The sequence below is a fragment of the Balaenoptera musculus genome, chromosome 6, assembly GCF_009873245.2.
Source record: "Balaenoptera musculus isolate JJ_BM4_2016_0621 chromosome 6, mBalMus1.pri.v3, whole genome shotgun sequence".
NCBI lineage: Eukaryota > Metazoa > Chordata > Mammalia > Artiodactyla > Balaenopteridae > Balaenoptera > Balaenoptera musculus.
In genome coordinates, this window is record NC_045790.1 from 18,993,888 (window position 1) to 19,008,510 (window position 14,623).

At 46.7% G+C, this 14,623-nt stretch overlaps 1 protein-coding gene across 2 annotated transcripts in view; it reads right to left on the reverse strand.

The window, feature by feature from the left end:
* SHC3 (SHC adaptor protein 3) overlaps window positions 1–14,623 on the reverse strand; it is a 145,759-nt gene that overhangs the window by 46,193 nt on the left and 84,943 nt on the right. For both annotated transcript variants that reach the window (XM_036854312.1, XM_036854311.1), the window contains exons 6-7: window positions 10,360–10,411; window positions 558–684 (exon numbers count right to left, since the gene is read on the reverse strand). In XM_036854312.1, coding sequence (XP_036710207.1) covers window positions 558–684; window positions 10,360–10,411 — 179 coding nt within the window. The remainder of the gene's footprint in view (window positions 1–557; window positions 685–10,359; window positions 10,412–14,623) is intronic.

Genomic DNA, 14,623 nt, shown 5'->3' on the forward strand with positions numbered 1-14,623 from the left:
GAGAAAACTGCTGAGACCCAGATTGGTTAAAGAACTTGCCCAGGGCCACACAGGCCATCAAGTCTGAAAGCTACGAAAGCCAATAAAGCAGAATCAATGCTCGTCATTCCGAGCAGAGCGCCTCACGAAGGGAGCCTCTGAATCAGGACTTTGGCTAACCCTGAGGACAAGGACAATGGGACAGGTAGAACCTGTGGTGACACCGACCCAAGGAGGCAACATATGGAAACATCACGTGCTTGCAGAGGAAACAGAACAAAAACATATTACAATGTTTTTTTTGGTAACCTTGGCTACTGTCACTATAGTTTCAAGAAAATGTTTTTCTAAACATTGGGAGCATCGCCCATATGTCGGCTTCCATCTGTCAGTTTCCTGAGCCATGGCCCAGCACCAGCCAGGTGTCTCCGGGCCCAGGAAGCCCTGTGATTAACTGTGTCTGTTCAGAGCACTCCTCGGGGAGGTGGTTTTGTGGTTTCCTTCTTTTAAGTGTTTTTAAGAGGAAAGGTCAGAAAATGCAGAGAGGCCACTGCAAACGATGTCACAGCGTTACTCACCGGTCATGGAGAGTGGGGATCTTGGAAGGACACTGCAAATATTGCTTAAACCGGAGCTCAAAGGCTTGTCCGATGGAGCCGATGACCTCCTGGGCCAGCCCGTCACAACATTCCAGAATGTGACAAGCTGTAGGAGCAAAGGACACAGGCTCATTAGAGACAGACACTGGAGCTACCCAGGCTCCTCCTTCCTGAGGGTGAAAGCCAGCAGCCTAGGGAAGAAGAGAGGGACAAGGAGGTGCCTTTCATGATATGTCCTGTCAGCTCTGCATGCAGCTTAATCCCTGAGAGCCCCCAGCGGTACCGTTTCACCGCAGAGATCCATTTCTTAATAGCCTATTCTCTCCAAAAGTAAAGGTTCTATTTGTAAGTACGTTTTAACATTTTAAAGTTCAACTTGATTGCTCTTCTATTGCTTTAGAGTCTATAAAATATCAACTCAGAACTTAGTAGGGAAACAGGGTTTGGAAGGAAACCTTAACAAGACAAAGAACCTGATAGTAACAAGAAATGAATCCCTTTAAGACCCCGTGAGGCTTAACAAATGGACTTAAACTGGCTCTTATTGAATGAGTCCTGAGGTATCCGATGGACTTAGAGCAAGCTGTTTGCTTACTTCCTAGTGAGAGTAAAGTGTCACCACCAGATGTGGCAACTCAAAGCAATAAGGTCAACAACCTTTTAAGATGAGTTTAAAGGGATATTAATTAATCACTATGACCATCCCACCACATGCCACCTGCATCTACACTGGACGAGACTGGATATTCATGCCAGTTCTCAGAAAAGGGGTGTTGGTAGCCAGACGAGGACCCCTCAGAGACCTGGAGCAACCCTTCACCCCTTTGGGGTGCCCGCTGTCTTGGTGGCCAGGCTGTGGTGTAATCCATGCAGAACCTTCGGAGAAAAGAGTGTTGAGTGAGGGAAGGCACCGAAGAAGGTCCTGTCTCTGCTCTACAAGAAAGTAGAATGTCTTCTTCCCAGACACACGTCCATGGCATACCACAGAAGAGTCCCAGCCCCTTCACATTGTCCCGTGACCAGCATGACATGCTCTGTTACTAACGGGATAAAGGCATCTCCCTGGAGAAAATGACAGATGCATGTGTCACACTCCATCTTTCTCTTGCCACTAGTTAGGATACAATTGTGTTTCAAGGAGGTTCCTCCAGGAGCACAGCGGGTGCCCAGCAGTGAGGAGAGGCATTGCTACAGGGGTAGCCATTCCCCAGCAGTGATTAGGGAGATGCAGAAGCATCCCTCTGCTGCAGGAGAAGCGAGCACAGAAAGAGGACTCATTAAGGTGGGAACTGCGAGGGAAGGAACAGAGACATCACCACCTCCACAGTCTGGCCGCTCTTCCATCACGATGCCGCCTTCTACACGCACAAAGACAGTCAGGTGCCACAGAGCTCACCCTGATGGCAGCTGCTAGGGTGGGGGGCCTCAGGTTTCTTCCCTCCCCAGGCTCGAGGAGGGAGCATGCTCCTGAGGACCCAGGGACAAGCATTTCCTGGGAAGAGCAAATGTAACCGGATTGCCGCTTCAGACTGCAATGCAATCCCTTGGGTACATTAGCCCTACTTCAGATATGGCCAAGGGATTTGTCCAAGGAGACAGGTGTCCTGGCTGTATTTTATTATTGAGTATTGATATTGTTTTATGTTATTATTGATACTAGTATTTATTATCAACCCAGTTAGGCACAAAGCAAGGCCATATTAAGCAGCTGTTGGAGTCATGGGGTTGTTCGTTAACGGATAGCAGTGGAGGTGTCTTTCCAGCCAATAAGGAAGTAGGAGTCTAAGACAGAGTGAGAGAAAGACACCTGGCTCCCCCACCTGCCCTGTGTTTCTAGCCACACCTGCCCCCTCCACGCAGCATCAGCACCAGCCAAGAGAACTGGCTGGCCAGTACTTTGGAGAAACAGAATAACAACTGGGGACGGGCCAAGAAAGTGAAGCTTATTTTTCTTCTAAGGAGGAAAGCAGTGCCCTAGCCTTAGTGAATGAAGAGCAAGGTTTCTGCAGAGGGGGCCATATGATCAATCCACACAGCCCCCTCATCTTCTACACACTAGAGAACATGAGGTTGGAAGTGGGTCTTCTTTAAATCAGTTCCTGGGACATTTGGAAGATACAGGGCTCTGGGTGGAAGCACCTTCACTTGGTGAGGGTGGAGCCCTGGTATCTGGTCTAGATACCAGAGGATGACAGGAACTGCAGATGCAGAATTAAATCACGACTCCAGGCTCTGGGGCCTGGCTCATTCCTCGGTGGACCATGAAAACGTCACCTGTTGGCTAGGTCTGAGGATCCTTCTGTAGAATGGCCTCTCTGTGTTCCAGAAACCCACTCCAAATCCAGAACTAACCCTGGGCTGACAGTCTCTCTGGACCTGTATTTTCTCTGACTGTTGCAACAGTCTTTAGCTAAAAGCCACTGTCTTCTAACCTCACCTGTGTGACTCAGTGTGTGTGAGGAATGATGAGTTTCTCGCCACAGGTAACCGTCGGGGCTGCTTGTTTTACATCCCATGAGGAAAGAATGGAGCTGGAGGTGTCATTCATGAGCAAGAAGGAGAAGAACTGGATGAGAGGCAGGTACAGAGTTGTGGGGCCCAGAATCAAGACTCAGAATGATGTTGTAAAACCTAAAACGTGGCCCAAAACAAACATAGGAGCAGCAAAATGGGGTAATTCTTCATTCTATCCCTTCTGAAGGGGACGGGTTCTTTGGCAGCGGTGCAGTAGTGGGAGGGGGGGTGTCTCTGGGGTGGGGGTGGGGGGTGCTTGTCTGCCCATGCTGGTCTCTCTCTCTGACCAATAAGCAAGGCTGATGTTGCTTTCCAGGAGAACCAGCTCAGACCCCACAGCAGCCGGCTCAGCCCTGACACTAGTGAGGGGACTTCATCAGGCCTCACCACAAAGGCCACTCCCCACCTGGGATGAGCCACTTGAGAGCAGGATGTGCGGCGGCCCTTGTAATCATACCAGATAGAACTGGGACACAGCCTCTTTCCTCACACAGCAGCCACCTAATAGGTCAACCACACATCTTCCCCGCACAGTAGACACTGGTAGGTCAGAAGTCCCTCCGCAAGTTTCCCAATGGCTCCAAAAAAGTCCAGAGGCCAGTGGCTGCACCTGTCCATCGGTGTTCAAGGCTGCCCTGGCCATCTGACTGATAAATGGACTGCAGCCCAACTGGGGCCTCCATTCATCTGTGCTAGCTCTCTGAGCCCTGCCTGGGATGGCTGCTCTGTTAGTCAGCACAGGCAAGTGATGCCACGATAACAAACAGCCCCAGCATCTTAGTGGCTGAAAACAATCCCATTCTCACTTGTTCATTTCTGGGCAACTCTCCAGGTGGTCACCCCATGAACCAAGCTGCTTTGATCTTTCAATCCTGAATTTCAACACAAGGCCTCTTCCCAAGCCAGGGAAGAAAGAGACAGTAGGGTCTTGCACCAGCACTAACTGCCTCATCCATTCTGCTCTCACACAGAACTGTCGCCTGGCTCCTCCTCCACCCAGGAGAGGCTGGTGGTACAGTCTCCTGGGAGCTTGGAAGGAGTGAGGTCAGAACATCAGTGAGCGCTAGCAATGCCTATCACATGCACCAAACACCCAAAAAGTCTTTACTTCTGTAAATAAGAAATTGTCAAGATTTTCTCATGCTTACCAGTGAAGAACTCTTTACTATACTGAGCATGTGTCCCAAATATGTATCTACTTATTTATAAATTATGAACATATATTCCCATGTTAATATAATAGTATGTATATTATAAAAATATCTTTTAAAAGATGTTAAAAATGATACAATAAAGATAAAATAAAGTGTAAGATGTCTTGTTGGCCCTGAAAGCATCACACTGTCATTTATTATCTCAAAGCAAGATAAATATTTTGGGTGAGGTTCCTCACTAATGATGATGGATAGAAATTCATCCTTCCATCTTTGAAATATTTTTCTTAATTATTTTGAGTCTGGAGGGGTTGATTCCTTATCTTAGCTGATTAGATTATTGTTGGTTTTTTGGGTTTTTTTTGTTTTTTTGCTTTGTAAAAGTAAGACCCCATTTCCCCACCCCCTCTGTGGTCAGGAGCAGCTGAAATACAGAAAGGGTGTCACTGGCTCACTGCACAATTTACATATGACTATGGGGTAATACCCGCTCTATCTCAGATCAGTGACTATAGACAGAGGCTCCAGCATGTGTTTCCCACCACAGTGGCTGCTTCCACACCCTGTGGGATGGGCCACCCCACCTCAGTGGGCATTGTTTCCATGGGGCGACCCTGCAAGTATGAGCAGAAAACCTCTCAGGATCTGTGCTTCTCTTTTAAGAAGTCATGACCCCTCCCACCCACGCCAAACCAACCCAACTCACACTTCACAGCCATCTGGCCTCCACAAGGCAGCCCAGCCCTTGAAGTGGCCCCATCTCAGACTGTCCCACTGTCCTCTTATCTAGACTCACAGACTCTCCAAGAGTTCAAATTCATAGCCAAGTTCTCTACCAACTGGTGACTGACATAGGGAACCATGGAGACACCTGGAGTCATTACCTAATCAGAAAAAAATCCTACCAAACAATGACTGCTGTCTCTTCCTCTTAGTGGGCTGATAACTCTCACCCCTTAAAAGGAACACTGAACACCAGTGAATTCTTACCAGAGAACCGGGGACTCCAAACTCAAGCATAGTTTTCAGCCAACCCTAGTCTGTTCACTTAATATATCCACATGTTCCTCATTGTTCCAGATTTTTTTGATCTGAGACAGGTAAGAACTCCAAGATTCAGCTCCCATGCTCTTAATTAAGAATTGTTTAATATCTGTTCTAGCCTCAGAGTGGAAAACTAAAACTTTATGAGGAGATAATTTTGCACCCATCAGACTGGTAGGGATTTAAAAGTCTGCAATTCCAAGTGTTGAACAAGAGCTGAAGCCAAGGAGCCCTCTTGTGCCACTTGTGGAATTATAAAGTGAAATAACCATTTTTAAAAAACTGAAGATGTCCCAAAACACAGTGATTTGTCCCAGAGGTATAAACCCTAAGAAAATTCTTGCACATGAGCACAAGGCAAATGTACAAAATATTTACTGCAGACTTCACTCAATAGACACTTATTGAGCACCAACTCTGTACCAGGCTCTGCCCCAGGATCTCCAGATACAGCAAGTAACAAAACAGAGTCCTGCTCTCACCGACCTTACAGTCTAGAAGGTGGACACTGAAAATAAAGAAGGAAAAATATACCATTAGAATGGGTTGAATGGTGCCCCCCAGCAGCCAAAGCCCTCTCTACATCCTGACCCCCTGAACCTGTGAAAAAGGGTCTTTGCAGATGTAATTAAGGACTCAAAATGAGATCATTCTGGATATAGGGTGGGCCCTAAATCCAATGACAAGTGTCTTATAAGGGTCAGAAGAGGAGGTGACACAGACACAGAGGGGGAGGTGATGTGACGATGGAGGCTGAGACTAGAGTGATGCAGCCACAAGCCAAGGACTCCTGGAGCCACCAGATGCTGGAAGAAGCAGGAAGCCTCCCCCCCGGAACGTTTGGAGGGAGCATGGCCCTGCTGACACCTTGATTTCAGACCCTTAGCCTCCAGAATTGTGAGAGAGCAAACTTTTGTTGTCTTGAGCCACAAAGTTTGCAGTAATTTGTTACAGCAGTCACAGAAAACTAATACAACCATAAAGACAATAATGTGAAATAAAGGGGGTGATGAGGATAATGTTGTAGGGTGACATGTAGGATGACCAGGGAAAGCCATGTAGGAGGTGGCATCGCAGAAGAAGCCTGAAGGAAGTCAGGGAGTGAGCCATAGGAAGGTCTAGTCTAAGAATGTTGCAGGCATAGGGCTCAACAGGTGCAAAGGCCCTGAGGCAGGTGCTTGCTTGACATGTTCAAGGAAGAGCCAGAAGATCAGGGGAGCTGGAGTGGAGGTGAGGGGAGATCACAGGAAACGAGACAGGGGATAGAGCAGGAGTGAGCTCACATCGTGATGAGTGAGACAAGCAGATACTTTGTGGTGGAAGGAAAGACTTAGCTCTGTGGCTTGTCAAGGTGAGGGGGCTAGGAGGCTTCTGAGCAGAGATGTGCAGCAGGCTGGTAACTACACAAGTCTGACTTTCAGCCAGAAGCTTGGGCTACACAGGAACATTCACAGTCTTTGGCACAGGGTATTTAGAACACAGGGACTGGCTTGTTTATTTTAAAAAAACACAAAAAACCACGAAAGCCAGATATGGGAAACAACCTAATCATTCACTCACAGGAAAATTAACCTTCCACCACAGTGTTATGAGATGGAATTTAACCTCCTGGCTTAAAAAAATAAATCATTGCTTTCACTTATTATACAGAGAGGTTTTACTCCTAGGGGAAAGAAAATCCAGAGAAGGTGCTGTATTATTTAAGGAGTTCATACTCTTTAAGTTTCTCCTGGAAAGTCACCTCCTGCGGCCTACAACTGTCTGAGGCCAGAGGAACCCTAAATTCAGTGTTGAAATGACCGTGAGCTAGTAGAGAAGCCTGGAGAAGGAAGCGCAGCCATGTGAGGCAGTAGTCCACGGGGTCTTCCCTCTCAAGCCCAGTCATCACGTTTCCCCCTTATTCAGGAAATCCTGGGGAAAGGGCAGCAGGATGTGTTAGAAGCTATATGGGCTGAACACTCAGGCCTCTCTACCATCAGGTCAGCACCACAGGATATGACTTTCCATGCAAGTTCAGGAGTTCCAGAAGGCGCCTGAATAGGGATGCTATTGTGGTTATAAATTATAGGAAGTACATGCCATCTTCAGGCAGCCATATGTCTAATTAGGACATTATTTTTTAGGTACTTCTGTGACCCAAACAGTCCATTCTGAACCAAGAGACATTAGGTTGCAGGGAATGGGGGTCCTTGGGTAGTAATACAAATTCCAATGTGAAAAGAAAATGGTATGTTAGGATCCAGCAAAGCCTGATTTGTTGGGCGTTTTATCCTACATATATCAGTAGTCACCTTCCAGGTCTCCTGTCAGCCCTGCCTTTCAGCTATAAGGCGCCAACCTCATGAAACTTCACTCATTTGCAATCCTTATCTCCTCAAGATGGTGGTGGTTACCATAGAGCTTAATGACATGGGTCAGAGATCCTTTGCCCTTCCACCAGATTAATTATATAAGCCATGGATTCTTGATACTAGAGAGAAAAATATAATTTTTTTCTCACTGTAAATACTGCTAGATCACCCAAACACACACACCAGAATGTATGAGCAGGAATCAGTGTGGAAAGGACAAATGATAACAGTGAGGGACTTTGACCCATCTCTGCAGGATTTTGACAGAAGACTTTCTGGGCTCCAAATGTGCCTTGATGTCTGCCTGCCTTGAGGAGCTCCGCCTGCAGCCAGGGAACCACAATGGGGTCAGCACATCAACTGGGGCCTCTGCGTGGGGAGTTGGATATTTAAGAGTCCAAATAAGAACATTCACTCCCAGAATTTCTTGCTAATCTGACTCCTGCATGGCAGAGGCCACTCTTATTCAATTAAACTGTCTTCCTGGCCTAGGGCAGGAGGAAAGAGAAGAGATCAGCCGGGGGAGCCCTCCCCCAGCTCCTTGCGGAAGGAGGCAACGGTGGGTGGACATATATCGGATGGAGGCAAAGCGTGCTCTGAGATACTGTTCATGGCCAGATCTGTGACTCCCCTCCCTTCCCACACTGCCTCCCAGGAGGCTGGGGCTGCCTGTGTACGTGTGGGAACAGAGATGTGATGGATAAGGAAGGCTGCAAATTTCTGTTGGAAGACAGGTCTGGTTCCCCTCCCCTGAATCTGAGCTGCCTGGGACAGCTCTGACTCGTCAACTATGACAGAGATGAAGCGGTGCCTGGTCTTTGGCATCCACTTTGGCATCATGGTGCCCAGAGTTGCTATGTGGGAAGTCTTACTGCCCTGATTCAGGGGCCACTTGGAGGGGCCCTGAGACTCCTTGCAGAGGGAGAAGGACCCTGCTGGCTTTGACTTCTAGTCCTCCCTGCCAAGGTCCAAGGCGTGGAAGTGAAGTCAACTTGGACCCTCTAGACCAGGCCAGCCACCCGCCAAAGACCACCCAATACCCCACTGATGCCACAGAGAGCAGAAGAATTGGCCAACTGAGCCCTGCCTGGACGCTTGATACTTCATCATATCAAAAGATATTTTTAAATGATGGCTGTTAGGCCATTAAGATTTGTTACGGGCAACAGATAACTGGAAGAAGGGAGTGATCATCTCCTATCAAGCATCTCAAAGGACGCCTATGCTGCTGGTGCCCCCAAAGCACCAGCAACAGCGCAGAGGTCTGGCGTTTGTCTTCACACTAGCACTGCATGCGGGTCCTGAGGGAGCTGGTCCAGCAACCACCGAGCACATGGAGTGGATCCTGATTTCCATGACTTTGAAAAGGTACTGGGGCAGGTACTGTGGTACTTTGACAAGGGCAGAAGGTGCTGCTGGTTTACAGCCGTGAAACAAGGTATCAGCTTGGATGCTTCCATGGCCCTAAGTCAAATTGCACAGGGTTAAACTCCTTCAGGGTCTGGACCTAGAGCCTGATTCCTCAGCCCTGGCTGTACATGGGAATCATCTGGAGAGCTTTTAAAAGATACAGTTGCCTGGGTACCCCTCTCTGAGGCCTGAGCATTGAGATTTTTTTAAAGCTCTCCAGGTATAAAGTATGGTTCATTTTCAGAACCATTGACCTAGGAGCCATTAAGGATGTGAAGAAAAAGTCTAGGATTACTTGAAGTTAACTTAGAACAAACAAAGATAAAGGAAGAACTTCAACAAGTGTTAACTCTTGGATTAGTGCCTCCTGCCACCTCCCCCTCCCCCAAGGTTGGTGGGAAAACAGAATGCTAAAATCTCACCTGAGGTGAAATTTTAAAAGAAGAAGAGTATATATATATGTGTATCGACAGATATAAAACTTCTGCAAAGCCAACTAGGAAATCTTAACAATGGGTACCTGGGGTAGAGGGTGGGAGGAGGAGGGGAAGCAATGGGTGGTAGAGGGAAGTGCCATTTGTAGTGTTACAAACCCCACAGGTGACCTTCGTCAGTGAGTTCTAAATTGGAGTTGTGCAGCACCTGGTGGCTGCCCGGGATTCAAGGGTAGCGCCCCCTAATCAGCCCACCTGCCCAGGCTAGTTAACATTGGAGGGGGGACCCTTTGGTATTGTAAATGATGAAAGAAATGGGGTGGTGGGTATGTAGGGAGGGTCTAGGAATAAAGGTTCCATGAAGATGGGAAGAAATTGGATGTTTCAAATCCCCTACCCAGCCTGTGTCTGAGGTCCTAGCACGTTTGCAGGGTGTAAGTGGGCAGCACCTGAGCTTGGACACTGGCTTCCAGGGCCATGCAGGGCAGCATGAGGCTTCTCGGGGAGATTTAGTTGGCAGTGGACGCACAAGGAGCTGGAGCTGGGCAGGAGGCCAGCGGTTTGCAAAGTCTTCAGGTGTAACTGAGGGCACCTTCAGAGTATGAGTGGGAGCTGCCACGTGCAGGTCAGGTGTACCAAGCTCTAGCCATCTGGATACAGGTGTGTGTTTAAAGCTCTCAGACATCCAGCATCTCTTAACCCAGCCGGGTGTGCCGCCATGCTTCACTGCCTGCAAACCTCAATTATCGCTAACAGTACGATGTGACACTGTTCGTTTGGATGAAGAGGGCTGAGATCATGAGGACCATCTGGTATCCATTGTTAAGCCTGGCTGCACATGAGTGAGAGATGACGAAAGTCACACATCGCTTACCTCTGCGATTAACAGGGTCCTTAGCTACGTACGCAACGTAGTCTGTTGTATCCTGTGAAAGAAAAATGAGATGTCACATCACTAATCGCAGGTTAAGACAGGACAGCAGACACATGCATACAGCAGCTCAGTAACCAAGAGTAGCCCTGATGATAGCCCAGCATTTCTCAGACTGTACATTGGGCAGGAATCACCGGGGATCTTGTGAAATGCAGATTCTGACTCGGCAGGCCAGGAGCTGGGCCCGAGGTTCTGCATCTGCAGACAGCTCTCACAAGACACTGATGCAGCTTCGCCACACCCACACTTTGAGCAGCAAGGGTGTGAAGGGCATCCATTCTCAGCATGTCGGATCACCCGAGGAGCTATAAAAACACTAATACCTGAGTCCCAACTCCCAGATAATCTGATTTAACTGGAGTGGATGTGAGGTCCAGGCATCAAGGATTTTTAAAAGCTCCCCAGGGCTTCCCTGGTGGCGCAGTGGTTGAGAATCTGCCTGCTAATGCAGGGGACACGGGTTCGAGCCCTGGTCTGGGAAGATCCCACATGCCACGGAGCAGCTGAGCCCGTGAGCCACAACTACTGAGCCTGCGCGTCTGGAGCCTGTGCCCCGCAACGGGAAGGGGCCGTGATGGTGAAAGGCCCGCGCACCGCGATGAAGAGCGGTCCCCGCACCGCGATGAAGAGTGGCCCCCACTTGCCGCAACTGGAGAAAGCCCTCGCGCGAACTGAAGACCCAACACAGCCAAAAATAAATAAATAAATAAATAAATAAAGTAGCTATAAAATTAAAAAAAAAAAAAAAGATGGTGGTATTATAAAAAAAAAAAAAAAAAAAAAAAAAAAGCTCCCCAGATGATTCTATTATGAACCAAGGCTGAGAGCCACCACTGTCAGCTGTCTCCAACAACGATCCTCAAATCTGAGCTGGGGTCAGAATCCCCGGCAGGGCTTGTTACAGCACAGATTGCTGAGCTGCACCCCAGGGTATCCGATTCGGCAGGTCTGAGGTGCGGCCCCGAAATGTACATTTCTGACAAGCAGCCAGGTGCTGCCGCTGATTTGGGGGCCACACTGAGAAAATTAGAAGTGATGTTCAAAGGTTGGTTGCAAGCATCCCTCATGGGTGGATGAGATATGGATACGATGACATAAGTAGTAATTTTAATCCTTTTAAGATGTTTCAAAAGCATGAGCTCTATTTAGAAGTCTCACTCTTACACATGAAATATAAGTCCCCTTGCCTGCCTCAGCTACTTGGCACGCAGAGGAAACGATGACCTCAGGAGTGAGCCGAGGCGACCATGTGAATTTTAGTTTCTAAACAGAGGAAACAATAATTCTCTTAATTCTTGAAAGCAAAACTTTCCTGCAAAGTTGACATTTTCAACATTCAAAAAGTCTCGGGGGGTGGGGGGAGGGCAATTGGTAAAGGTCCTCCCATTGTTGTGGATATTTCCCCCATGTGATGGTTTCGGAGGACTCCAAGGTTATTGATTAGCTCCCAACGTTTTCAGCATCTGCAAGATTCTCTGTCGTGAGTTCCTTCTTTGTGATACTCTACGGGCAGAAGAAACGACCCCTTCTTTCTCCACAGTGCTCCAGAAAACCCTCCAATGTGAGGGGGGAAGAGGGAAAGTGAGTGTGGAGGCAGAGGGGGAATGCCGTGCTTATGAGCACCCACTACAGGGTGCAAGTCGCTTTTCCAAACATCACTGCCCTGGAAGTCAAAAACACCCACTAAGACTAAGAAGGGAGAGAGCTCTTCCGGCAGCTCTTGACGTATTGGACTGCTACCTTGAGGTCATTCTCCAGCATGTAGACTATCTAAGCTGTTTCCCCTTCCTGCTCAGGCCACTGTCCTACGGTGTATTCACAGACTGACCTGGGAAAGGGAGTGGGAGACCATCAAACCGGTCGACCTGACTTCCTGCCATTTCATCAAGGAAGATCGGGTCAGAATCTGAAGTTACTGGCAAAAATAAGGGTTGTAGCTTGTAATCATAGACACTCTTCCCGGATTCAGGAGATGTGAATGTCAGAAGTGGACTTAGGGAGCGTTAGTTTCTCAGTCTGAGACCCATGGAACGCTAGGGTTGGGCAGGTATATTCTCCAGTGTTTGAGATGTCACCAGAATCTCTTTTTATGCTTTCATTTCTATGATAATCTTAAAAGTTAATACAGTAATATGCGGGATCATCTGAATGACACCTGTGCCATCAAGCTCTGCATGCAATTTCAGTGCCAAGATTTTCAGTGGGGTTTCCAACATTATGGGTGCCAGGTTTTTAAAGAATCAGAGAGAAAAGAACAGTCAGATGGCTTTGCCCCACCTGAAGCAAATTAACGTCACATTTGTACACAATGATGTACGACTGAAGTGTTTACTTGAATAGAAGAAATCAGTGGAAGGAGTGAGTCATCTGGCGCCTGTGGTAGTAGAGAGATGCTGACCTCAAAGGCTTCTGCACCATGGTAGCCAGTTCTAGAGTCACATTGGGAGCAGAGATTTAGTTTCAACAAAACTTTACTCATCACAGTAAATTAATTTTACTTTGAATGTTATTGACTTTACTGTGTTTATTTGTACTTAATTTCCAAGTTTGAATGGGAGTTACAGTTTAATCAAAGGAATAAACATAAGGAGTCTATACATAATTTATTTTTGTACATATTTGTGTAACAAAATTAATTTGAGTCCACATTAGTAGCATATACAAGGAAATTCTTCTTTTTAAATTCTTACTCCAGTCTGAGAAATGCTCCTCTGGCTCCAAGCTAGGGAAGGAAGACTAGGCAAGAGATGTGATGTGTCCCTGTCACTCAGATGATCAATGGCCAATCCAAGGACACAGCTTTTCCAATGCCAATATTGATGCATTCCCGGCAGAGTGGGGAAGTGTATTGCTGTTAAAACAATGTTCTTGACATCACCCAGTCACACAGTGAGCACTCTAAGTTCCAAAGATGGGGCTGCCAAGTGCTTCTTCTGTATTTACCCATGTCTGTTCTCACTCCCCAAGTTTTTCTGAGCCTGACCATTATTCTGGCATTCTTTTGGTGATCTCTTAGAACTGCTAATAATAGTAGATTATAATTGTAGTATTCCTTTTTTAATTGCAGGAATTAACTGTGTTTTCCAGTCTGTCTTATTTGACATTTCAAAATACCATTTTCTTACCCAGTAAACTGAGGCCCAAAGCAAAAAGTAGATATATACTTAGCAGCAGAACAAGGAATAGGACCTAGAATTGTTGGTTTTATTTAAAACGTGTACTAATTGTAATGGTTATAAATAAATTTGGAATGAGAACTCATGCACAATGTGATGTGCATTTGAATTGGTTAAAATAAAGAGTAACCAGGCTTCCTGTCCCCTGGAATCATGACATTTTCTGTATCAGAAAAAAAATATTAAAAGTTATGAATTACTTTAAGGGTCACTGAATGTTTCCTTTCTTTAAGAAGAGCTGATAGGGAAAATTGAAAATAGTTCACAGGTCTTTGTGCATAGTGGAGAATAAAATAATTTTAACACAGGACAATGTATTTGGCTTTCCATTTTCTAGATCTCTGCATCTCCACTCAATGTCAACATGAAGATGAGGTTTGAGACAAGTTCTTGAAAGGAGATATTGATGCAGGTGTGCAACGTTTCTGCCTCTTATTTTTCAAACTGGGTTACCTTCCAAATTTAAGAAACTATGGTTCTAAGCATCACATTAGGCAAGCAAGTAGACAGCCACTGCAAATTAACTAGATCCAGTTACAGATATAAGTATAGATATGTGTATACATGTAGTATAGGTAGAGAATGAGTGTATATACATGTCTAGACGTAATCTTCAGAAATGCTCCTTAGATGGGCTTGATGATGGAACACTTCCACTTTCTAAACGTACATCTCAGTGAGGTATTTCATTTTGCAGTGGATCATAAGAAATTAAAGGATTGGAAAGAAAGTAAAGGAAGGGAAGGGAAGGAAAAAAAGAAGAGGAAAGCATCCTGGAAGACTTCTGAAAATTAGACCCTAAGTATGAAATAGGGCCAAAGCCAGTGGAACCCACTGAATGAGATGTTTAAATAATGCTCTGGTCATCCTGTGACACTTTAGCAGAGGTCTAAGGGCAAAGAACCATCTGCAGGGTGGCCAAATTCCTCTCCTGCCAGTGTCCTTGGCTCAAGGGTCTGAGACAGGGAGATGCCCGGGGCCTCTCCCTGAAGCCTGCATCTCCCCAGCAGGAGCTCAGTGCTGGGGAG